Raw genomic sequence first — 24,141 nt, 5'->3', positions numbered from 1 at the left:
AAAATACACTTTGCATCCCTTAGTCCAAGAGATACCTTTCAAAGAAAGGGGTTGACAAGACATCCTGGGGAAGGATTTCTTCACAGAAAGTTATGGCTGTGCCAGTACCGCTCCACGCCTCCAGGGGGAAGGAGGCACAGTTGCTGCCCCTTTTCTGGAGCTAGTGAGGGAGGCTGTGGCAGAACAACCGGAAAGAATCAAGAGGGACACAGGGGTGGACTGGGGTATGAAAAACGTCCATGAGCTGAAAAGAAACAGCCCATGACAGGGTTGTGCGAGAGATGTAACTGCATTCCCACTGATGGTGGGTCAGAGGTCGAAGGGCTGCGGTACCCGGAGACCAGGTGTGCAACCAGCAGCAGGATTTTCTGAAAGGGAGACATACAGCCCAGAGGTCTTCTGCCAAGAGTGCGGAAGAGGCCAGACTGGTACCATCGAATGGCCAACCTTCAACCCTGGAGGGGCCAGAGTCGACCTAAGTGCAAGGTGAGGGGGCTCAGAGAAGCAGCAGCCACCTTCCCCATCCCACTGTCGCCCAGAGGCAGACCCAGGAAGGCAGGGTGAAGCTTCAATTTGAATGAAATTTGGAGTTTTCATGAGACTGGACCCATATCCTTTTAATAAAATGAGACTATTTTTGTGACCAAAGTGACTAGAGGAATGTTTTTAAAAATATTTTAAAGGAACCAGATACTAACTGGGAGGGAGAGCAATCTATCATAAATTTATTCCAAGTGCAAGGAATGAACCAGTCCACAGAGCGGGCTTGACCAGGCAACGGGGAAAGAGCGTGGTCCTTATTCCCACTGTTCAGGACACTGACTTTGCTCGCAGCGTTTCACGGAGCTGCAGCATCAATTTGCCACCTTCGTAAGAGTTTAACACCACAGGTCTTGAGTCTTGTGGTGTATACTGATCTGTGTCACTGGTGTTACACAGTTATACATAATGGACCATGATCTTTATATATTAAAAATAATATAAAAAGAGATATTTGTACACTCATATTCATAGCAGCATTATTCACAGCAGCCAAAAGGTGGAAGAAACCCAAGCGTCCATGGACAGATGAATGGATAAACAAAATGTGTTACATACATACGATGGAGTATTGTTCAGCCTTAATTAATTAGTAAGGGAGTTCTGACAAATGCTACAACATGGGTGAACTTTGAGGACATTATGCTAAGTGAAATAAGCCAGTCACAAAAGGAAAAATACTGGTATGAATTATCTAGAATAGTGATGTTCAGAGACTGAAAGTAGAAGGGTGGTTTTCAGGCACTGGAGAGATGGGGAGTTGTTCAATGGATACAGAGTTTTAGTTTTGCAAGATGAAGAGTCCTGGAGATGAATGATGGTGACGGTTGCACAACAATGTGAAAGCATTTCACTGAGTGGTACACTTAAAAATGGTTAAAATGGGAACTCCGTGGTGGTCCAGTGGGTAAGACTCCATGCCCCCAACACAGGGAGCCACAGTTTGATCTCTGGTCAGGGAACTAGATCCCGCATGCATGCCACAACTAAGAGTTCGCACGCTGCAACTATAAGATCCCACATGTCGCAACTAAAGATCCTGCACGCCACAACTAACACCCAGCGCAGCCAAAATAAATAAATAAAAATTTAAAAATTGGTTAAAATGATATATTTTATGTTCTAAGCATTTTTCCACAGTTGAAAATAAAAACTAAATAAAAAAGGAAATTTAACCTCCATTAGTCATGTATCAATAATGGAGTGAATAATGAGAAGTGGGTAAGAATTATCCTGTCTTACCATGTGTCAGGTGCCATGCCAGGACTTATACATGGTCTTATTTAATCCTCATTTCAAACCTATGAGGCAAGTCCTATTAAAATCCTTACTTTACAGATAAGGAAACTGAGGCACAGAAGGGTTACCTTGCCTAAAGTTACACAACTTGAAAGGAGTTGACAGAGATACTCTGATTCTAGAACTAGGCTTCTAAACCTCTGGCAGTGGACAGATTTCACTGTCACTGAACTATCTCCCATGTACAGCCTCTTAGACTAGAAGAGATCATAGAAATAATTCACATAATTATTGACATTTGCATAGTTCTCTAGGTTTAAAAGCACTTTCTCTTTTGATATTACTCATTAAAATACTGCAGCACAGGTATTCTCCTTTTATCAGAGAGGACACAGAGACTAGAGAAGTTAAGTAAATGGCTTCAAATCATGTTACCAGGCAGGGTTCCGATTCCACAGCTTCTAACTCTGGGTCCATGGCTAACTATCCAGATCCAATTCCTTGTCTAGTCCAGCTTCTCATTTTTCAGATGAGACTGCCTACAAGGGACACGCCCAAAGATGCTAATGGCTTCTCCAAGGTCACACAGAGAGCTAGTATGTTCTGTGTACATGACCAGCATATGCCTTTAAAAATTCTTAGCCATGACAACACATATCCTATAAATATGTGTTGATAAAGGAAGGATTGGTACAGAGGCAGAGAGCTCTGTCAGCATAAAATAGAGTGCTTTCTTCTAGAAACTCTTTTATTTGTGGAGTTGATGCTTTAGAACCTACACTTCACGTGAGCGTCCAACTTTTCAGTGCCCGCCCTACTCAACCTCCTCCATTAGCTCTACAATTATGCTGTGATCAATTGAGCAAATCCACTTAGATGGCATGTCTAGCTACTCTCATAGCGGATTTGGTACCCAAGCAGCAAAGTACACGAGAGCTGTCATAATGCAGACCTTTGAGAAATGAACCACATAAATCCTCATTTGATCCTGATTGTATGTCTATAAGGAATTCTTAAAACAGACTCAGCCACCCTGAGGGATCTTTTTAACGTCCAAGTGTAAAAATGCAGAGCTAAGATCTTTTGTCCAGCAGAATCTTTTCATGTAAAATAACTCACTTCTGAGATACAAGACTAACGATCAGTGTGAAAAAAGCAACTGCTAGACTTGATTATAGACACTCACGCAGTGAATGTAAATTACTTGTTGGCATGTGAAAATCTGCCAGTGTAATGCCTCAGATGTCAAATTAAGGTGATATTCCATGAACCCTTGTTTATCTTTTTCTTTCTTACAACCTTAATATTGTGGGTGGGATTGGGGCTGGCGTGGACTGAGCAAACTCTATGGCAGTGTCCCCCTCTTTATGGCCGGAATATCCAACAAAAGCCAGAGAGAAGCAGGTACCACAAAGAAGAGCTTCACAGCAGCAAAACATCTGAGGCCCTACTAATAAAAATGTCCTAGTCTAATGGTTGGGAATCTCCCCTCCATTAGGCCACAAAACCACACTCGGATTCAACGAAGAGCAGACTGATTTCATTTCAAGTAATCAGTATTAGTATTACTGCTAGCATTGGCTAACATTTAATGAGCATTTTCTCCTGTTAAATTACACACACAGTATGCTCCAGCAGGGCAGGACTAGGTCTGCTTTGCTCACCACGTAGCCACAGCTCTGAGTAGCATGCCTTGTATGTGTTAGGTTGTCAATAAATATTTGTTGAATGAATAAATAATCTCATCTGGTTTTCAAAATAAGCCTATAAGGTTTGATACAATATTGTTATCACCATTTCTCAGATGAGAAAGCTGAGGCTCAGAGGTCATTACACTGTACACAAAGTCACATCGTCAGCAAGTGTCAGAGCTTATATTCTAAACCACATGCACTTGACATCAAAATCTATGGTCCAACCACAATGTCATGTCACTAGTACAGCCCAGACCTTAGGGTTTTTCCAGTACTGAGGCCATCTCTGACAGGTGGGCTTACAAGAATCTATTTCAAGTCAGAATGGATCTCACTCTGTTCCAGCCATCACCTTTCAGATTTCTTCAATATTCTTCAAAAACTACATTTAAAAAAAGTGACTTACCTACATATCCTTCTTCACCAACCAGTTTCAGGGCAATTTTATCAGCCAACACTGAAGAGTTGCCATGGGCAATGTTGGCAAAGGGGCCAGCATGCACAAATACAGGCGTCCCCTGTGGAAGCGGAAGGGCAAATTTAAAAAAGCTATGAGAATCAGTTATTTCCTACTATAATTTTGATAAACCACTGTTTTAGCTGTCTCAGTGACCATGAAATATACCTTATTTCATATTATTCTGCATTATATTGTTACAAAGAATGGAATTAAACCTTGATGGTCTAAGAGGCTTGTTTAAATTGTTTACCCCATTAAGAAATTAACCAATTCAAGAAAAATCTAATCATAAAATCAACACAATAAATGAATCGTGGGAATCATGGCAGGACAAGTACATTTTATTATAAGCCATTTTTATATTTACAATAATAATCTTATTCTGATTTTTAAAAACTTTGTCTTTCTCATCGTTTCTCTTACCTGTTAATTTTTTAAGTTAAGTTACCTGGTAATTATTAAAACAAAAGAAAAATTTCACCCATACTAAAATGTTAGTTACTAAAAAGGCAAATAAATAAATAAGGGAATTCTCAAACACTTTAGATTTTAATTATTTAAACAAAATCTGTCATATAGTCATTCTTACTTTCATTTCTACACTTGTCTTTTGTCAAAGAGAAGAGACTGTAGCCCTCTCTAAAAAAAATCACCCACGTGCATTAAATTGTTTAGACTGTATTCAGAGTCAGCCGGGGCCACTGAGGTCTGTGTGTGTGAACCTTGGCTCCACCTGTGAAAATACAGGTTTGCCCTTTCACTGACATGGGGAAGGCAGGGAGTGATGCAGGGGATGGGGCCTGGGAGCCATGGAAAGTTCCCATGAACCAGGATGGGCTGTGAGCGAACATGTTTCAAAGCTGAGAGAGGTGAACAAAAGCAGGAAGAAAGGCAGTGAAAGACAAATCATCACTGAGAGTGAAAAAGAATTTATCAAAGCCACTCAGAGTTTTCTATTCATTTTTCCCCCCAAAGTCCTCAGGAGGGACAGTCACAGAGTATGGATATGGCCATACAAATGTCTGTGGAAATAATACACTGGAATACGTGTTTATGAAAATGCATACATGCATGTTTACTATCTAGATCTCCACCTGTCTATCCATCTATATATGCAGATAAGCCTTTTAAGTGCTTTGACAGAAACACTGTTTAAAAGGTATTAATGTCTCCATCACCTCCTAGCCTTGCCAGTCCTAGGATGTGGCTGCCTGTGGAAAGCTAGCGGAGCTAATGAGAGAAGTTTAAAGAGACAAGGTCACAGTCTCCACCCCTGGGTGGGCGGCTGGCTTCACTCTCCTATGCCCTGCAACCCTCATCCTGGCCATCTGTCTGAGAAGCACCAGGCACCAGTCTCCAGGGCGACAGGTGACAGGGTATGGCTGTCAGCATAAACACATTGCTATTCCTGGGATGACCACTCTAGGGACTAGATGGGCAGCATTTAATTTTAATTGTAAATGAACTTAAAAGCCACACAGATTAATCATGAAAGCAGTATTAGAGCCCCGGTTTTTGAACTTCCAGTATGTGGTTTAAATAGAAAAATTCTTAGACCATCATTGTTGGACATTCAAACAGAGACACAAATACTCACACACTCAACTGATATTTATACTTATATGATGCAGGATACTGAGTTAATACTTTGTTTAAGAAATTCTATCACTAACCCAAAGACATAAAAATATCTATCCTGAGTTCAATATTTTATTTTATATGCAGAACACTTAGGAAAGTAATAACAGGAAATATCTTGGTTTCTATGACAAAGCTGTGAATATTCTCCAAAATGGACTTTTTAAACATTTCATAAGATTAAAACTTCAGTTGCTCTTTGCTGACCAGAGATCTAAAAAAGCATTATCCAAAGAACTTTCTGCAGTGCTCTAAATATTCTGTATCTGCACTGGCCAATACAATAGCCACCATACACATGTGGCTATGGAGCACTTAAAATGTGGCTGGTGAAAATAAATAAATAAATAGAAATAGAACCAGTATGACTGCAGAACTGAATTTTAAACTTTATGTAATTTAAACTAATTTAGATTGAAATAACCACAAGTGGCCAGGAGCTCCCATATTGGACAAAAGACTGCAGCAAGTGGGTGTTTTCCTCGACACTGCATATGGTTAACCCATGGTAAAATGTTAAGATCTCCTATTCTCTCTCTTCCACAGGGAAGTTCTCAAGCTTATATGTATATAAAAATCACCCAGGGTATCCAAGCCTTACCTGCCAGACATTCTAGAGTTCACTCTGTCTGGGGGAGAGCTTGGCATCAGCATCTTTAAATCTTTTCATGAGATTCTAATGTGCAGCCAGGGTTGAGAACTACTGGTCTCCTGGCACCTTGCAGCAACGGAACCCTTGATAACCTCCTCTGGGACTAACAATCAAGTGTGTTCAAACATGAGCACTAAAGCAGTATCTGTACATTAACCAGTGATCTTTAGATCATTTGTTGATTTAGGTTCCTACTGCCACTGCTTAGCCAGGTTAATGTGGAATGAATATTTAGGACGCAGGTAGCAGAGCTCATACATGCAGATATTTTAATTGAATGCTGTATTCTTTTTTCAAACAATGCCCATTGCCTGTGACATCAAAATGACATCACAATAAGAACTGCTTAGGGGCAGTCCAACCCAGTAATTCGTTCATCTAACAAGAAACTAGTCTTTTAGAGTGGGATATGTATTAAAGGTGGGAGTAATTTTTAATCTAAGAAAGATGATTATTTAAAACAGTAAGCTGATCATCCCTAATGATGATGACAATGTCTTCTTTTTTTTTTTTTTTTTTTTTTTGCTCTCACTGTTGTGGCCTCTCCCGTTGCGGAGCACAAGCTCCAGAGGCACAGGCTCAGCGGCCATGGCTCACGGGCCCAGCCGCTCCGCGGCATGGGGGATCTTCCTGGACCGGGGCACGAACCCGCATCCGCTGCATCGGCAGGCGGACTCCCAACCACTGCGTCACCAGGGAAGCCCAGATCATGTGTTCATTTTTGAGGGGGAAGTGTTATGATGAAGCAATATCATGTCTCTTTATACATTTTTTCTCATTCATTTAGTTATTTATTTAACATGTATATATTTTTAGGAGCAGTGGAGTAAAAACAATAAATATCCATTTAATTCTTCAGCAAGTGTTTACTGAGCACTTGATATGTGTGAGGAACTTTCTAGGAGCTGTGGCGATACGATGGTGAACAAGACGGAAGAAGTCCTGCTCTCGTCCTGGCGGGAGGAGAAATACAGTAAACAAAAAAAGAAATAGGGGCTCTCAGATAATATTTTGTGCCATGTAGAAAATGACAAGAAGGTGGGTTTGGGGCTTGAACCACTGACCAGGTTGGGGGATTGAACGAGTTGGGAGGAGGTAGGAGGTGGATAGGAATCAAAGATGCTTTTTTTATGCATAACTTTGAAATGCCTTTTACCCACCCTAGCAGCTCCTGGTAACCACACCTACAAGTCTGAAATGCTGAGGTCAGGAGATTCAGAACCAGAGTTCAAGGGTTATCACATGGCTGATACTGGAGGAAAGAGCAGCTGGAGAAGTGAGAAGAAGGCAGCAAAAGAGAGGAGAGGCTGCTGAGAAGGTCCAGGAAAGCAAGGCGTCAAAAGCAGGAGAGCAAGCGCTCCGGAAGGAAAAGTATCGGCTGTGTCAGCCCCTACTGAGCAAGCCATATACAAAAAACGACCTTCCTAAAAAAGGGGAGCACAGCACACTTTCCTAGAAAACATTTCTCAGCATTACTCTGTTTGTGTGTGTGTGTGTATGTTTAATTTTATTGAATACTCTGAGTTTTGCTTGGAGAGAAAAAAGACAACAAACCTAAACTCCCCAAACTTAAGGAATATGAGAAGCTGAGTCCAAAAAAAAAAAAAAAGCAACATAGAAAACATCATGTAAACGTGATAAACATGGCTACACAAGTTACTGAGATATCAGACACTGAGTTTCTAAGTTTCTCCTCTGGTCAATTAGTACTTAATTAGCCAAGATATGAATCATATCAAAGAACTTTGAACTTTTGGGGGGATGACCAAGCAGTTATTCTGATGCTCCTCATGGGCTCAAATTGGCTGGAAATGCTCACGTGTGGGAACGCACAAGCAATCTAATTAATGCAACTCTGTCGACAATGTCTATGAAAAGAAAATCACTTACTTCTAGGGTCTGCATCAGATTTGGTTTTATCGCGTCTTTCATCAGAACAGTCAAAGCACCTGTCACCCCCTGAAGGAAAGGGAGAAAAAAGCCCACTTATTTAGATTATTGACAAAAAATCGTTCGCACAAGCGTCTCTCAGCCTTTTCTCACCAGCCTACCTCCTACGTGGGCATCCCCACCGGCCGCCGTCACATCTGAGCTACAGGTGACACAGTGCTCTTGCCTCTGTCCATCTCTCCTCCACCTGAATGGATGCCAACCCTTCTAAGATGTGATGGGGAAGTAGCAGTCATTGCATTTTTTTGAAAAACCTCCTTTGATGGAAACAAGAGGCTTGCCATACCTTTCAATTTGCAATTATGCACATCATTTTTCATTACCAGAGATTACACTGTTGCCTCGAGAAATCAGATGAAGAACAAAAACAAGGCTTGTTACACAGAGGGAACGAAGAAAGGGAAAGGGACGTGTCTAAAGGCACCCATTCTGGTTTCCCAGCCTCTCTCGACCTCTCATCCCACAGATAACAGAAGGCACTCAGAACACTGTTACACTGGAAAGGCTCCTCCTTTTCTGTCTCTCGTGCTATGTCTGCCTAGAATGGAGCTGATGCCACTTGTACATAGATTGTGGCTGCTTCCTTCCAATCCTATAATGCTTGAGTTGGGCTCTCTCGAGGCTCCCTATCCCATTCCTGGAAAAAAAGAGGTGGAGGAAGAGACACAGCAGGGATGAAGTCTGAGAGCTGCTGGGGAAACTATTTGTGCCAAAGGAGGCCACAAAGGGAAGTTTTTTTAAAAAAAACTCCCTTCCACCTTTTCTAAAGACACTGGGCAAGTATCTTTCAACAGATTAGTCAGTTATTGGAAGGCCATAATACGAGCAAATGCATGTGAACGTGGCCCTGAAAAAATAAATGTGGCATGCAACAGATCCTAACAGATAAGGTGGTAGAATCTAGAGGCTCTTCAGCTCTCCGAGGTGCATTCATTTATTACTTTCTCCTTCCACCTCTATCACCAACAATGTTAAGTCTTTCTTTTATATGATCAGTTTCTATTTTTGTATTTTTGTAATATTTAATCATTGAGGATTTCTTTAAAAATCGAATTTACTTTCTACTTTATTGCAGAAAATAAACCTTGCAAGAACTGTAATCTTCCTGTTATAAATATATGAAGAAATCAGGTACCTCCTGCAAACAAGAAACACAAAAGGAAACTAAAAAGAGTTAACTTTGGGTTTTTTTTGGTCCAGATCCAAGAGTTTTATCACAAACCAAAAGAGTAAGTTTAGGGAAATATTTGTGGATAAAGTTTCAAACTACTCCAGGCACATATTTATTGATACCTAAGATTAAGAGGCTACAGATAAATATTTATACAGAAACTATTATATGCAAGTTTAGAGAGAAATGTTGAGATGTCGATAATTTTTTAAAAGCAGTACTTTTACAGCAACCTGGGTTTGAGTTTTCTCTTTAAGCCTTATACTAAGCATTCCATGGGCTGCTGATATAAATATATCTATTTAATCTACTTGACAGGACTTGAGTCATTCAGATTCATCTCTTCAAAAGAGCCAAAAGGTAACCAAGACATTTTGGCAAAGGTTTAAAATTATATCCCAAGGCCCTGGAATTAATAAAATATTAATTTGCCTGTCTCCTTTTCACAACTGTTTTTCAATCATCATTGTGCATTTAAGATTCCATTATGGTACGTGACTCGATATGTGGGAAAGTAAGCTTAAATTTAGAGTAATGGCTGCCTACGTTGTACTAAGTACTATGTGCTTATAAACACATACAAGCAAATGAAATAGCTACACCATTGATGGGGATTAACAGTAAAGTTGGTTATTAAAAATAGGAAAAAAGATTAGCACGCCAAATTACACAAAGCACTAAGAAACGTGGTGGTGTGCCAGGGTACCATGAAAGCTTTGTAAGAAGCATCATTCCACTCAACAGAAAGCTACATGAGTAAGAGTGATTAAGGAGGAGCTCTGTTTTTATAATGTGAAACCCCAAGTCGAAGGCACAAAATTAAACAAGCCAGGGTGCCCAGGGAGCAGGCTGGAGCCAAAAATGTGCCATTTTTAACTTAACCTTCCCTTTCATGAAGGTGGAGTCACTTCTTATTCCTTGGAAAGGTGACTTGCCCTCAATTTAAAGCCAGCACAGATCACACTTTTTTTAAAAAGCCACAGGCTGCAGGAGGATGACCACACCCCAGGCAGAGTAGAGATCAGGATTGGAAAGGATCATGAAAAGCTCATGAAATAGATTTCATATGCTTTTGTCGCAGTCAGGTACAAGCATGTTATAAATGCCTGTGAGAACATGATGAAGTTGTAAGACAAACGGGATCGTGAGCAGGAAAATGTGTGCAGAAAGTCTCTGAATTCCCATTATTACCCAGTGATGTAAGAGGAAGAAAACCTTCCTTCTCCTGATCACAAAAGAACAGGGGCAGCGAGCTCTCTGGAGCTTCTGGGATGGACGTACCAAATCGTTTGTCGTCACGGGCTGCCCGTTTCTGTCACTGGCCACCACCATTCTGCCCAGCCGCTCCTTCATGTCCGTGAGGCTGTCAGTCAGAGCCAGCACTGCCATGACCTCACTGGCCACGGCGATGTCAAACTGCGCCTGAAAAGGCAAAGCCAAGGTACTGGTCAGCTGCAGCTCCACCTGGATGGCCATTTCCATGGGGATCTGTATTGCAGCAATTCCTGCAGGCCCAGGGTTTCACCCTCGATGGGCCGTTCTCAGAGGCACAAGTTTCCAGCACATGCCCAGTCCTGGGATCAGTGCTCCCTAGGGAGGCCACTCCTTCCTCCCTTTGCTGTGCTGAGCACAGCCTGGCTGGGCCCCCCATTACAGCAGCTCACGGCGCTATGAGATTTGCTTCTGTAGCACGTTTCAGCCTTGGAATTATTAATGTGATGATCTGATGGACGCACGGCTCTACCATGAAGGCAGGGACCATTTGGGGAGGGATTGCTCCTGAGTCCCCAGCTTGGAGGCCCGAGTGTGAAATGCAGGAGGCATTCAATGCATATCAGCAAAATAAAGGAAGAGTCTGCTGCCTACCCCTGCTGTTATTTACGTGTGTCAAGGGGGATGCATGTGTCTGCCCAGCAAAGAGGTAAGGAGCAGATTGTGAAAAAAGAGGGTTCTGAGGCCAGTCTCCCAGACTTAGAGCTCAGCACAGCAGTGAGGAGACCCTCGACTTCTGTTATCCCCCCAGTCATAAGGTGACATGGAATCAGTTCTGAGCTGTCCACGGAGGCTTGGCCACATCAGATCATGAATTGTCCAGCCATGAATGCTGGAGAGCGGCTACTTCCTGAGAAACGTTCCTGGCCTTCCTATTCCTGCTCCTGGCTCTGATTCCAAGCTGGACACAATCCAACAGCAACCAAAAGAGACACAAGGACCGCGCATGTCCTCCCCCTCCGAATTCAGCTACTGGACAAAACCACTTCATTACACTCCTTCCCAAGGGGCATGTGAGCCAGACAAGTTCAGTCTTACATAGAAAATGGCTGTGCCCTGGAGGGATGACCTCAGGAGATATTTTATTGTCCATTTCCGGTACCCACAAGAAAAGAAGTGAAAGAAAGAAGGAGCCTTCTGGCTACTTCCTGGTTGAGATTTCAGTAGTCATTGATTTAGTGAAAACACATTACCTGAAAGGCAAATGCACCTATACTCAACTATTACATTCTCAATATAACTCATTCCAAACCTAAGTGGTTTTTCATTGTATGAAATTTAGGGTTTTCTACACCACCGTTCCATTAGAAACCGTACATATGAAAAATAACTAAAAATGATGAGACTTTCTGCGCAAAACCTGAGGCTAGAAATATTCTTAAAATATTAACTGTGTAAGTGATAAGTGGAATGTATAACACCCATAAGTTCTTCATTTGTAATCATTACAATTTCAAAATTTTGCATCTCTAGCAACGTCAAAATGAAACAAGGATCCATATAAATATAGTTACTCATTTTATGCCTGAATGGTATAGCTAATAGAGGGCTGCTCACTTTTGTTTTGCAAATAAAATATTTCTAAATCACATAAAGGTGTAGATGCGATTATTCTTATTGTTTATCACAGATATAGACAAAAGACAAAAAGCCATGTTGACAAGGATGTGAAATCCCCTTTGACTCTGCAATTATGGATCTGTTTATCACGTGTATGTTACAGCTTATTTATGATAGCCCAACACTGCAAACACCCTAAGTGTCCATTAACAGCGAAATGGTTGTATCTATTATGGTACATCTACAAGATGTGGTATTATATAGGCATTTAAAAAAATGATGATATAGGGAATTCCCTGGCGGTACACTGATTTGGACTCTGCACTGTCACTGCCAAAGGCCCGGGTTCGATTCCTGGTTGGGGAACCAAGATCCCACAAGCCATGTGGTCCCACAAGCCAAAAAAGATGATATAGATCTACATTTACTGACATAAAAAGATGTCCTCAGTAGTTTTAAGGTTAAAAAAAAGCAGTTAAACCTCTTAGATATAATCCCTTTTTACTTAACAATATGTATGCATAAAGCAATATAGAACATAACCTTGGACAAGTCACTTAACACAATATGGCAACTTTTCTCATTTGCAAACCAGATTTACAAACTAAATGTGCTCACGTATGAAATGGGCCTACTAATAAAAGGCACAAAACAGGCATTCAGATCACAGCAATTGTTAATCCTGCATCTCTCTAGTGCCAAGATAGAGTACAAAAATACTCAAAGAAAATGTGAAAGAACTTCCTTACTATTCCTCTTCTGAAATCAGAAGTCATTGATTTCAGAAGGTGAACAGCTTTCCAGCTTCCATTTTGTGTTTTTACACATATAAACATGTATGCTGGCTTTTTCTTAACATAAACTAGATTACGCTATATTCATTTTAGTCCAAATTCTTTTAACGTGTGTTTTGTTTCTTTTCCAAGGTTTGATTTTATTATTTTTTTGAATTTTATTTATTTTTTATACAGCAGGTTCTTATTAGTTATCTATTTTATACATATCAGTGTATACATGTCAATCCCAATCTCCCAGTTCATCCCATCACCCCCCACCACCACTACCACTTTCCCCCTTTGGTGTCCATACGTTTGTATGGACAAACCTTCAATTTCACAATCTGTATGAGAGCTCTATGTCACTCCCCCGATACACACTTTATCAGTTTCAACAGCTATCTGTTTCTGTTGTGCAAAAAGATACACCAAATATATGTAATCACCCCTAACGATGAACATTGGATTGCTTCCAATGTTCACCATTACAAAAAATGCTGCAATTAGTATCCTATACATAGATTTTTTTTTGTACCTGAGTAAATATTCCCCCCTTTTTAAGAAAATCCTGAAGTTAGAATTGTTCTGACATTCCAAATTTTAAATACTAACAAACTATCATCCAAAAGGCTTTACAATTTATATTCTCACTAATACTGTGTAAGAGTCTCTATTTCTTTGCATCCTCACTAACGTTTCATATTAATTTATTTGTTTTAATGAGCTCATAGATAAGTCTTATTATCTTCTACTTATCCTATTCATTTCTTTAGTATAGATTTATTGAACACCTACTACTCCTATGTAACAAAGTCCTGTGCACTGAGCACAGCACTGAACAAAACATACCAAAACCCCTGCCCTTATGAAACTCACATCTTAGTGGGGGGAGGCAGAAAATAAACAAATAAGTAAGGAAAGCAGGGAAAGAAAGAGGGAGTTTGGGGACAGGCAGGTGCAGTTTTAAAGAAGGTGACCGCCTTACTGAGAGCAGTATTTGAGTATTAATTTATGGAAATTCTTTTTATGTCTGGCACTTTAACCTGTTGTTATATTTATACTGCAAATAACCTCTCCCAGACTCTTACTGGTCTTTTACTGATTTTGTAAATCATTTTTCATATGGAACATTTTAATTTTTATTTATATCAAAATTGTCTATTCGTTAGAGTTTCTGCTGTTTATGTCAGTGCCAATTCTACTAGGCCAAACTACTGTGCTTGACTTATGCCAGCTTATTTTGTATTTTCTGTTCCAAATTTTTTTTTCTTTCTACTCAAGGATTCTAGATTGAAAATCCTGTTCCTTCAGAACTCCAAATCAGTTTTCCCAGTGTCACCTTGCATTCAGTGCTGTCAGTGAGAAGTCTGATGACAATCTGAATCTTACTCCTTTGTGACTCATCAAGACTTTTTTCCCTCTCTGGCAGCTCTTTGGAATTTTTTTTTTTTTTTACCCTTAGCATTGTGAAATTTCAACATTATGTGTCTGGGTGTAAGTCTACTTCATTTATGCTGCTCAGCACTTGTTAACTCTTTTAATATGAAAATTCTAAATTTTCCTTTAAGTCAATAAATTTCCTTTTTATTATTTCCTCAAATACATTCTTCCCTACATTCTCTGTTACTTTCACCGGTAACTTGAGATGAGTAGTAGAACTTCTCGGTGTGTCTCGTATGTCTCTTGATTTTTCCTTTATATTTTCTATGGTTTTCCTTTTGGTAGTATGTTCTGAGAGAGTTTCTTGGATTGAACTTTCCTCTCTCATTCAGTTAACCCTATTCTTATTTAATCTACTAACTGGATTTTTGACACTACAGTTTTATTTCCAAGATTTTAACACATTTTTTTCCACAACAGCTAATTTTCAATCCTTGTAGGACAGTTCCCTTAAGCTTCTGAGAATACTGATGGCAATCTCTTCAAAGCCCCCCCCATCTGATCTGCAATCTTGTCTAGGGCATCTAAGCTTCTCTTTGCTGTGTTGGTGTCCATGTTCATGATATGTGTTTTCCTTTAATACAGACGATTCCTGGCTTTGATGCTCCCTTTTCCTTGTCTGGGGACCTGATTTCTGACAACCTCACCCTGTCTCTAGACATTCAAGAGAGTAGGACATAGGACATGCTGCTCCTTGGCTTCCTGTCCTGCAGTCTCTCACAGGATTAGTCCTGAAGTTGTCCAGTGTGCAAATGACAAAAGGCTGCCCTTTCCTAAGTGTCACAATATACTGCTTTTCCTTGCACCAGGTGCTTTTCACTGCCAGCCAGGAAGCACAGTACACACGCGAATCTGTGACTTTGATGTGAGCCGCCCCCCACGGCTGGGCCCCAAGGCTGAGACCAATGTATCCACTGGCTGTGTCTCAACACAGGTGTCCCAGGAAGGTGCCTGTGCACCAGTTTTTTTGGAGCTGTCCCCATCCCTCTCCTGTATCTGAGAAGTAGGGTATCTAATGCCTTTGAATTTAGCAACCTCCTCCAATACTTCCACCATATTTTGGTTTGTGCTTTTCTCCACCCATCCAATTCCATCTTCCTATCTTTCAGAAGCTTCCCCAAAGAGTATGGCCATGACTCCGGTTTTCTAGCAAGGATACTGACTATTTGAAATCTGTTTGTGTGCGCAAGTTCCAGGATTTGGAGGAGGGATGGAGTAGGGGCTTAGCTTGTCTTCTTGATTCAATCCTCATATTCACTTTTTAAAATTTAATTTAATTTTTTTAAGTTGAAGTATAGTTGATTTACAATGTTGTGTTAATTTCTGCTGTACAGCAAAGTGATTCAGTTCTATGCACACACACACACACACACACACACACACATTCTTTTTTATATTCTTTTCCATTATGGTTTCTCACAGGGTATTGAATATAGTTCCCTGTGCTATAGGGTAGGACATTGTTGCTCTGATTCACTTTTTAATTCAAATATTTCAAAAGATCCAAAAGTCTATTTGGTATGAGAACTGAATACTATAGTAAAAGTGATTCTTTTTAGGTTACTAAAAACTTAACAATGTAAAGACCATAAATCTAAAAGTGTCTTAAGCTATAAAGTTTACTACAAAAAATAATAATTTAGAGGCCTGCTAGGCCTGGCTGAAAAATTGTAGAATGAATTTATATTCACTAAGCACCATCACCGCACCCTGGAGACCTATTAAAATGAAGGTGGGCATCATAATTTATCTTCTACATTTTCTGGATTTGGGTAATAAGACATTATCCTTAACAACTTCTCAGGCTATTAAGCCAAATAACTGGGTGTTTGTTCTTTGGTTTATGAAACGTGAGTAATGTGTCTGAGATTTTCATTTTTTCAGTTGTTACGCAGATATAGTACTAACTGGGTGGGTTGGCAATAAAATATGTTAGAATGTATATTCAAGGGACACCCTGAATGGCTCTTACCAGAAACACAACTAAAATCACACAGAAAAAGGATGGCAAAATAATATTGGAGACTTTCTGTCTCCTGATGATTTCCCAGTCCTGCTGAGGGACTGGAAGAAACACCTTGACTCATCAGGGGCCCACTGGTTACTGAGGGTAGAGGAACAAGAAGAGAAATGTGGAGAACCAGCTTCTGGGCCGGTTTATGTGCAGAGCAGAGTCCTCCCTGGAGAAAACACCACCTACCTGCCGAGAATAGCCCTTCTCTGTGTTTCCCTGCCCGATGGTTATTTTTCGTAGAAATCGGTCATTTGTATCTATGACTGGAAGAGAAGAGAACAGAGCATCAACAAGCAGGGACTGGCTGCCCAGTGTGTGTCTGGCATTATTCTGGGTGTTGCAGAGGCAGCAGAGAGCAAGAGATAAAGTTTGGCTTCCCTGAGCTGATGATCCCGTGGGAGGATCACAGAAAGGGGTCAAATAAACTAGGGATCACCCAGCCAGCAAACCAAGGAGGGGATATGACGGCGTGTGTTGGGAAGGGGTTTGGGGTGGGGTGCCGTTTTGAACAGGCAGTAAGGAAAAGCATTTCTGAAGGAGTGTCCTTTTTACACTGAAACCTGAGACACAAGAAGAAGCCAGTTAAGCCTCTCTGAAGGTTAAACATTGAACGAACATATGACCCACCACTTCCAGGTATATATCCAATAGAACTGGAAGCAGCTATTGCACACCCGTGATCATAGCAGCATTATTCACAACAGCCAAGAGGTGGAAACAGCAAAGTGTCCACTGACAAATGAATAAACAAAATGTGGTATAGACATATAATGGAATGTTATACAGCCATAAAATGAGTGAACGTTTGATATATTATGATACAACATGGATGGACGTTGAAAACATTATGCATAATGAAATAAAGCAGATACGGTATGATTCCACTTGTATGGGGTTCTTAGAATAGGCAAATTTATAGAAACAGAGAGTAGAATGGTGATTACCAGGGGCTGAGGGAAGGTGAGGACTTATTATTTAGGGAGTGTTGAGTTTTTGTTGAGGGTGATGAAAAGGTTCGGGGTGTAGTTAGTGGTGATGGTGTAACCATCCCAAGCCTTAGCCTATATGCCATTCGTGGCATATATTTAATGCCATGAATTGCACACTTATGAATGATTAAGATGATATGCTATGTATATTTTACCATATAAAAAACCCCAAATAGGGCTTCCCTGGTGGCGCAGTGGTTGAGAGTCCACCTGCTGATGCAGGGGACACGGGTTTGTGCCCCGGTCTGGTAGGATCCCACATGCCGTGGAGCGGCTGGGCCCGTGAGCCATGGCTGCTGAGCCTGCACGTCTAGAGCCTGTGCTCCACAACGGGAGAGGCCACAGCAGTGAGAGGCCCATGTACCGCAAAAAAAAAAAAAAAAAAAAAAAAAATGATAGCTATTGATAGCTTGATTTGGAGTTTTTATGTAAAACAGATTGTTTTATGCCTTGAAAAAGCTGACTACCTAGGGAGACAATAGGCCTGTATGCAGAAAACTATAAGACACTGATGAAAGAAATTAAAGATGATACCAACAGATGGAGAGATATACCATGTTCTTGGATTGGAAGAATCAATACTGTGAAAATGACTATACTACCCAAAGCAATCTACAGCGTCAATGCAATCCCTATCAAATTACCAATGGCATTTTTTATGGAACTAGAAGAAAAACTCTTAAAATTTGTATGAAGACACAAAAGACCCCGAATAGCCAAAGCAGTCTTGAGGGGGAAAAACGGAGCTGGAGGAATCAGACTCCCTGACTTGAGATTATACTACAAAGCTACAGTAATCAAGACAACATGGTACTGGCACAAAAACAGAAACATAGATCAATGGAACAAGATAGAAAGCCCAGGGATAAACCCATGCACCTATAGTCAACTAATCTATGACAAAGGAGGCAAGGATATACAATGGAGAAAAGACAGTCTCTTCAATAAGTGGTGCTGGGAAAACTGGACAGCTACATGTAAAAGAATGAAATTAGAACACTCCCTAACACCATACACAAAAATAAACTCAAAATGGATTCGAGACCTAAATGTAAGACCGGACACTATAAAACTCTTAGAGGAAAACATAGGAAGAACACGCTTTGACATAAATCACAGCAAGATCTTTTTTGACCCACCTCCTAGAGTAATGGAAATAAAACCAAAAATAAACAAATGGGACCTAATGAAACTTCAAAGCTTTTGCACAGCAAAGGAAACCATAAAGACAAAAAGACAACCCTCAGAATGGAAGAAAATATTTGCAAATGAATCAACGGACAAAGGATTAATCTCCAAAATATATAAACAGCTTATGCAGCTTAATATTAAAAAAACAAACAACCTAATCCAAAAATGGGCAGAAGACCTAAATAGACATTTCTCCAAAGACATACAGATGGCCAAGAAGCACATGAAAAGCTGCTCAACATCACTAATTATTAGAGAAATGCAAATTAAAACTACAATGTGGTATCCCCTCACACCAGTTAGAATGGGCATCATCAGAAAATCTACAAACAACAAATGCTGGAGAGGGTGTGGAGAAAAGCGAACCCTCTTGCACTGTTGGTGGGAATGTAAATTGACACAGCCACTATGGAGAACAGTATGGAGGTTCCTTAAAAAACTAAAAATTGAATTACCATATGATCCAGCAATCCCAGTACTGGGCATATACTCAGAGAAAACCATAATTCAAAAAGACACATGCACCCTTAATGTTCACTGCAGCACTATTTACGATAGCCAGGTCATGGAAGCAACCTAAATGCCCATCGACAGACGAATGGATAAAGAAGATGTGGTACATATATACAATGGAATATTACTCAGCCATAAGAAGGAATGAAATTGGGTCATCTGTAGAGACGTGGATGGATCTAGAGACTGTCATACAGAGTGAAGTAAGTCAGAAAGAGAAAAACGAATATCGTATATTAACACGTATATGTGGAACCTAGAAAAATGGTACAGATGAATGGTTTGCAGGGCAGAAATTGAGATACAGATGTAGAGAAAAAACATATGGACACCAAGGAGGGAAAGCAGTGGTGGGTGGGGGTGATGGTGTGATGAACTGGGCGATTGGGACTGACATGTATATACTGATATGTATAAAACTGATGACTAATAAGGACCTGCTGTATAAAAAAATAAATAAAATAAAATTTAAAAATTCAAAAAAAAAAGTTGGAAAACATCTTGTCATAGTTGCTACTAAAGTAAAAGCAGCTGTGATTTAATTCTAAAAAAGAAAAAATAAATAAAAGGAATACACACCATATAACTCTTCGGTAGGTTTTATCAAATGCTATTACCACCTGCCTGTAATTATATATTACCGCCTCCATTTCCATCTCTAAGAGACCGGGGCCCAGAACAGGTATGTGACTCGCTGAGGGGGAGACACCCACTCAACGCTCCTGACTCCACATTTAGTGCTTTTCCCCACTATCCCACCCTTGTGGAGGGCAGTGCGGGAGAAGTGAGGGGTGTCACAGCCAAGAGGAAAACAGGGAGGTCAGGACAGACGTCCCTCTAACCCACATTTGAAGTGTTGAAGGGGATTCTAGTAAGTGGCTGGAAGCAAGAGACTCGGAGAAAAGATTCTGCACTGAAAATACAAATTTCTAAGCTGCTTAGAGCTAGTGGTGAGGAAGAGAGTAAGAAATTAGAATGGCGGGTAGAGAGGGCAGCAGGACAATTAAGGGGAGAGACACAGACATTTTTACCCCCAGAGAATACAGGAGGCCAGAGATGAGACAGGAAAAAAGTAATTTTCCTCGGAAATCTGGAAGAGATGGGGTGAACGGGATGAGCTAAGGGTACGGCTTTTTCTCCTAAATAGGAGGCAAGGATAAGAGAAGAGGCTGGTAAAATAAGTGACCGAAATAAATGGAGGGATTATGTAACGCAAGCTAGGAAGACAGTGGGAAGAAATACAATTGTGCGTTTATGAAGAGCTCCAGCTGGAAGACATGTCACCCTCCCCGTCTAGCCACCAGCACCTACCTCTCTGCCACGTGATGGTGGAGGGGTCAATGTCAAGACGGGCAAATTTCCTCATTTCCTCTTCTGTCAGAGCGCTCGGATCAGTCTTATTTATTCCCAGTTTCTAATGATTAAGAAGAACAAAATATGTTTTAGAAGGAATAAAAAGCAAGATGGAACCAAATTATCCCTCTACTTTTACCTTCTCCATGACTAGTAAAGCCTTTTTAAAAACTAAGCTGAACTTCAAGTAAATGGTAGGTTAGTCCAACTCATAAATGAATGGGTCCAAACACCTCCTAAAATGGGAGACACAGATATTTGTAATAATACACCCTTCGAATAACAGGTGACAATACACAAAGAATAAGTGCCGTATTGTCTGTCATAGCCTGAGGCTCTCTACGTGGTCACCACGCGCCGTGCACAGAAAGGGCATAAAACTTCCATCTAACTGATGCTCCAGTTCACTAGTTGTTCTTTTCAAACACAAATACCAATCATTTTTTTTTAACAATTTCCTCTTTTATTTATTTATTTTATTTTTATTTTTGGCTGTGTTGGGTCTTCGTTGCTACGCGCAGGCTTTCTCTAGTTGTGGCGACTGGGGGCTACTCTTAGTTGCAGTGCACGGGCTTCTCACTGCAGTGGCTTCTCTTGTTGTGGAGCATGGGCTCTAGGCGCGTGGGCTTCAGTAGCTGTGGCACACGGGCTCAGTAGTTGTGGCTCGTGGGTTCTAGAGCCCAGGCCCAGTAGTTGTGGCACACGGGCTTCGTTGCTCCGAGGCATGTGGGATCTTCCCAGACCAGGGATCGAGCCCGTATCCCCTGCACTGGCAGGCAGATTCTTAACCACTGCGCCACCAGGGACGTCTCTACCAATAATTTAAGTAACGATTATGTCTATGTTTTCAAGTTATTTCTAATTCCACAAGAAAAAAAATTAAAACTTTTAAGGGCTTCCCTGGTGGCGCAGTGGTTGAGAGTCCGCCTGCCGATGCAGGGGACACGGGTTTGTGCCCTGGTCCGGGAGGATCCCACATGCCGCGGAGTGGCTGGGGCCATGAGCCATGGCCGCTGAGCCTGCGCGTCCGGAGCCTGTGCTCCGCAACAGGAGAGGCCACAACAGTGAGAGGCCCGCGTACCGCAAAAAAAAAAAAAAAAATTAAAACTTTTAAAGCATCTCTTTGTATAAAGAAAACACTCTAACAAAGTGGTTTTTGATAAAGTATAAGAAAAGAATCTGGGAAATAAACTATAAACGTTGGAGATGCTGAGGATACCATATTGTGTGTTATTCTCAACAAACTGAACTTGGTTCAGTAAGAAGCCAGGGGGTGATTTTTTTAAACCAATTCTCACCAACCAGTGGCTGTAGATTATACCATTAAAGTTATTTTTTAGTCTGAAAAAAAGCAAAGGGAAAATCTATGTGATAGTAGGGCATTAAGTAGCAAACAGCACTAGAAAATGGTAAAATGGATAAGAATTAAGAGCACATCCACAAATACAATCTTAGAATCTTGCTACAGTAAAAACTGAAATAGATGAATTTTCAAAGTCTTTCTTAGAAAGTTAAGAACTGTCATGAAAAAGGAAGACTCTTGGCGATCCTCATTGGTTAGCTGACTAGAGTTCTCAGCAGAGTGGTGCTCTCGGTTTATAGATGAAGAAGCTGACATCTATAAGGGTGAACTAATTTGTCCACCTGCTTTTTGGTGCAGGATCAAGGCCTCAGGCCTCTAGTTCTGGGTCATCTCTGTTACATTGTTCTGTCTATTTAGAGTTCAATATCCAAAAAAAGCATCTGAAAACCAAAATCAAATCAAGTTCAAAATTTCTGGTTCTGCGAATTTTTCTGATTTGTTTCCAGGGTATTTTCTTTTTAAAGAACCATTAACTAGAAACTTACTTTCAGCCGAGCAAGTTGAATTTTTGAAAATTCTCTAACACCATTCACTGAAGCAACCAGTCGATTATACAGAGCCTAGAAACACAAAATGAAAACCAAACTCACAAAAGTTTAAGGGCCAACCATGAACTTGGACAATTTACAGAATATGACAAAGTTCATTACATTTATAACCAAACTGTTTAGATTACAGACCCTATTAAAATTCTTGGTTAATGTAAACAATTTAGACTGAAGTTCTGCCATTTTAATAAATCCGACTAGATCTGCAATAATGCACATTGTAAAGAGTTTGTATGAAAATCCATTTCTTGATCTACAGCCTTATAACTACCAAATTAAAATTCATCTCTATATTTATTTTTGGCTTCAAAAACTCACTAGGGAGTTAGTTTAATTGGAGGATGTCAGGACCTTTGTAAAATGTGTCAGAAATTCCCACTTTTATCCATGTTCTATGTCTGAGGAATTAGCATCTAGTAGTCTGCCCCCTTCAGATGTGTGATTTACCTCTCAGACCCTACAGCCCTGAGGCCCAAAAAGGGGGTCTGACCTGTTTAGCAGGGCATCTAGGATAGCTGCCTGTAACATCAGAATCTTAAAAAGATATCTCTCCAACGCCCTTAGCAGAGACTAGAGATTACACCCATGGGCAAAACTAAGAAAACTTGTCTACCAATTACCTTTAAAACTAAAGGTTCGTCTTGAAGACAATTTGGCTTAAAAAGTGCAACTAGCATAATTCTCCCAATAACTTGGTAGTGGTCGTAAACTCATTTGAGAACCTTACCAAAGTATAGATCCTCTCCTTAAGAAATAAGGACATATATACAATTCACAACATTTTGAATAGAATTTCAGAGAACTTTCGGACTCCAAAAGTTTTTTCATGAATTCCTTAATCCAGGAATCCCAGGATAAGATGCCCAAAATGGCCAACAAGGAGCCTTTCTCACCTTATCTGTTTGAGTATTTTCATGCAAAATCCTTGTGTCGATAGCAGCAGCCAACAAGTTATTAGCAGCGGTGATGGCATGGATGTCCCCAGTCAGGTGAAGGTTGAACTATAAAATGAAACAAAAACATCTTTCTACTTGTTTCAAACAACCAATGCAGTTCTGAAAGACTTTCCAAATAAACAAAATATTATGCTAATGACATACCCTTACAATGCTTAGGATATGTTTTATATAGCCTGACTCGGAAGATCAGAAAATGTCAGTCTTCCACTTGACAACAAAGAACACTTGCACAGACTTTCTATTACAAATTCTTCCTTTCTCAGGTTAAGAGTGAAACAATTCTGATGGACTTAATGATTGGATTCCTTATTTTGGTTTTCTTTTTTCATGTACTTTTATGCACTGTTTTATAATTAAGAAAATAGTACCATATCAAATGTACTTGGGAATAAGGCAGGGAATAAAACATACAGTAGCAATAGAATAATATAGAATGTGACAGCCTGAGAAATAGAAAAAAAGTATCACTCTCACAACTCTCTATTTCGTTATTTTTCTTCTAATCTTATGTGCCCACATGATTATTATTTGTAGAATCAGCATGTTTGTAATTTGCTAACTTCTTCAGATAGTTCTAACTACGCTGTCCCTCAGTTTGGCCCAACTTGGGCCATGCAGGTGATGCCATATGACAGCAGGTCACCAGCACCCTTTCAATACTCGATGGCACAATCCTGAGCTGTTCCCAGGCCACGTTCCTCACACTCCATCCCCAACCTGGCCCCCTGGCTCTGGAGCTCCCTGGCTTGTGACTGTTACTCATCCTCCTGCAGATGTGAGGTCTGGGGCTATTTTTCGCAGCCAAGCCTTGACTATTCT

General features: G+C 40.5%; 1 protein-coding gene across 3 annotated transcripts in view; it reads right to left on the bottom strand.

The window, feature by feature from the left end:
• The window catches only part of MTHFD1L (methylenetetrahydrofolate dehydrogenase (NADP+ dependent) 1 like), a 192,559-nt gene that overhangs the window by 112,120 nt on the left and 56,298 nt on the right, over window positions 1-24,141 (bottom strand). For all 3 annotated transcript variants that reach the window (XM_081251407.1, XM_081251406.1, XM_081251408.1), the window contains 7 exons: window positions 23,257-23,364; window positions 22,301-22,375; window positions 20,411-20,513; window positions 16,593-16,669; window positions 10,626-10,766; window positions 8,114-8,182; window positions 3,880-3,991 (listed from right to left, as the gene is read on the bottom strand). In XM_081251407.1, the coding sequence (XP_081107533.1) occupies window positions 3,880-3,991; window positions 8,114-8,182; window positions 10,626-10,766; window positions 16,593-16,669; window positions 20,411-20,513; window positions 22,301-22,375; window positions 23,257-23,364 (685 nt within the window). The remainder of the gene's footprint in view (window positions 1-3,879; window positions 3,992-8,113; window positions 8,183-10,625; window positions 10,767-16,592; window positions 16,670-20,410; window positions 20,514-22,300; window positions 22,376-23,256; window positions 23,365-24,141) is intronic.

This window comes from Mesoplodon bidens (assembly GCF_964165515.1).
Source record: "Mesoplodon bidens genome assembly, chromosome: 12".
Taxonomy (NCBI): Eukaryota; Metazoa; Chordata; class Mammalia; order Artiodactyla; family Ziphiidae; genus Mesoplodon; species Mesoplodon bidens.
This window is presented reverse-complemented; position numbering and strand designations above follow the sequence as displayed.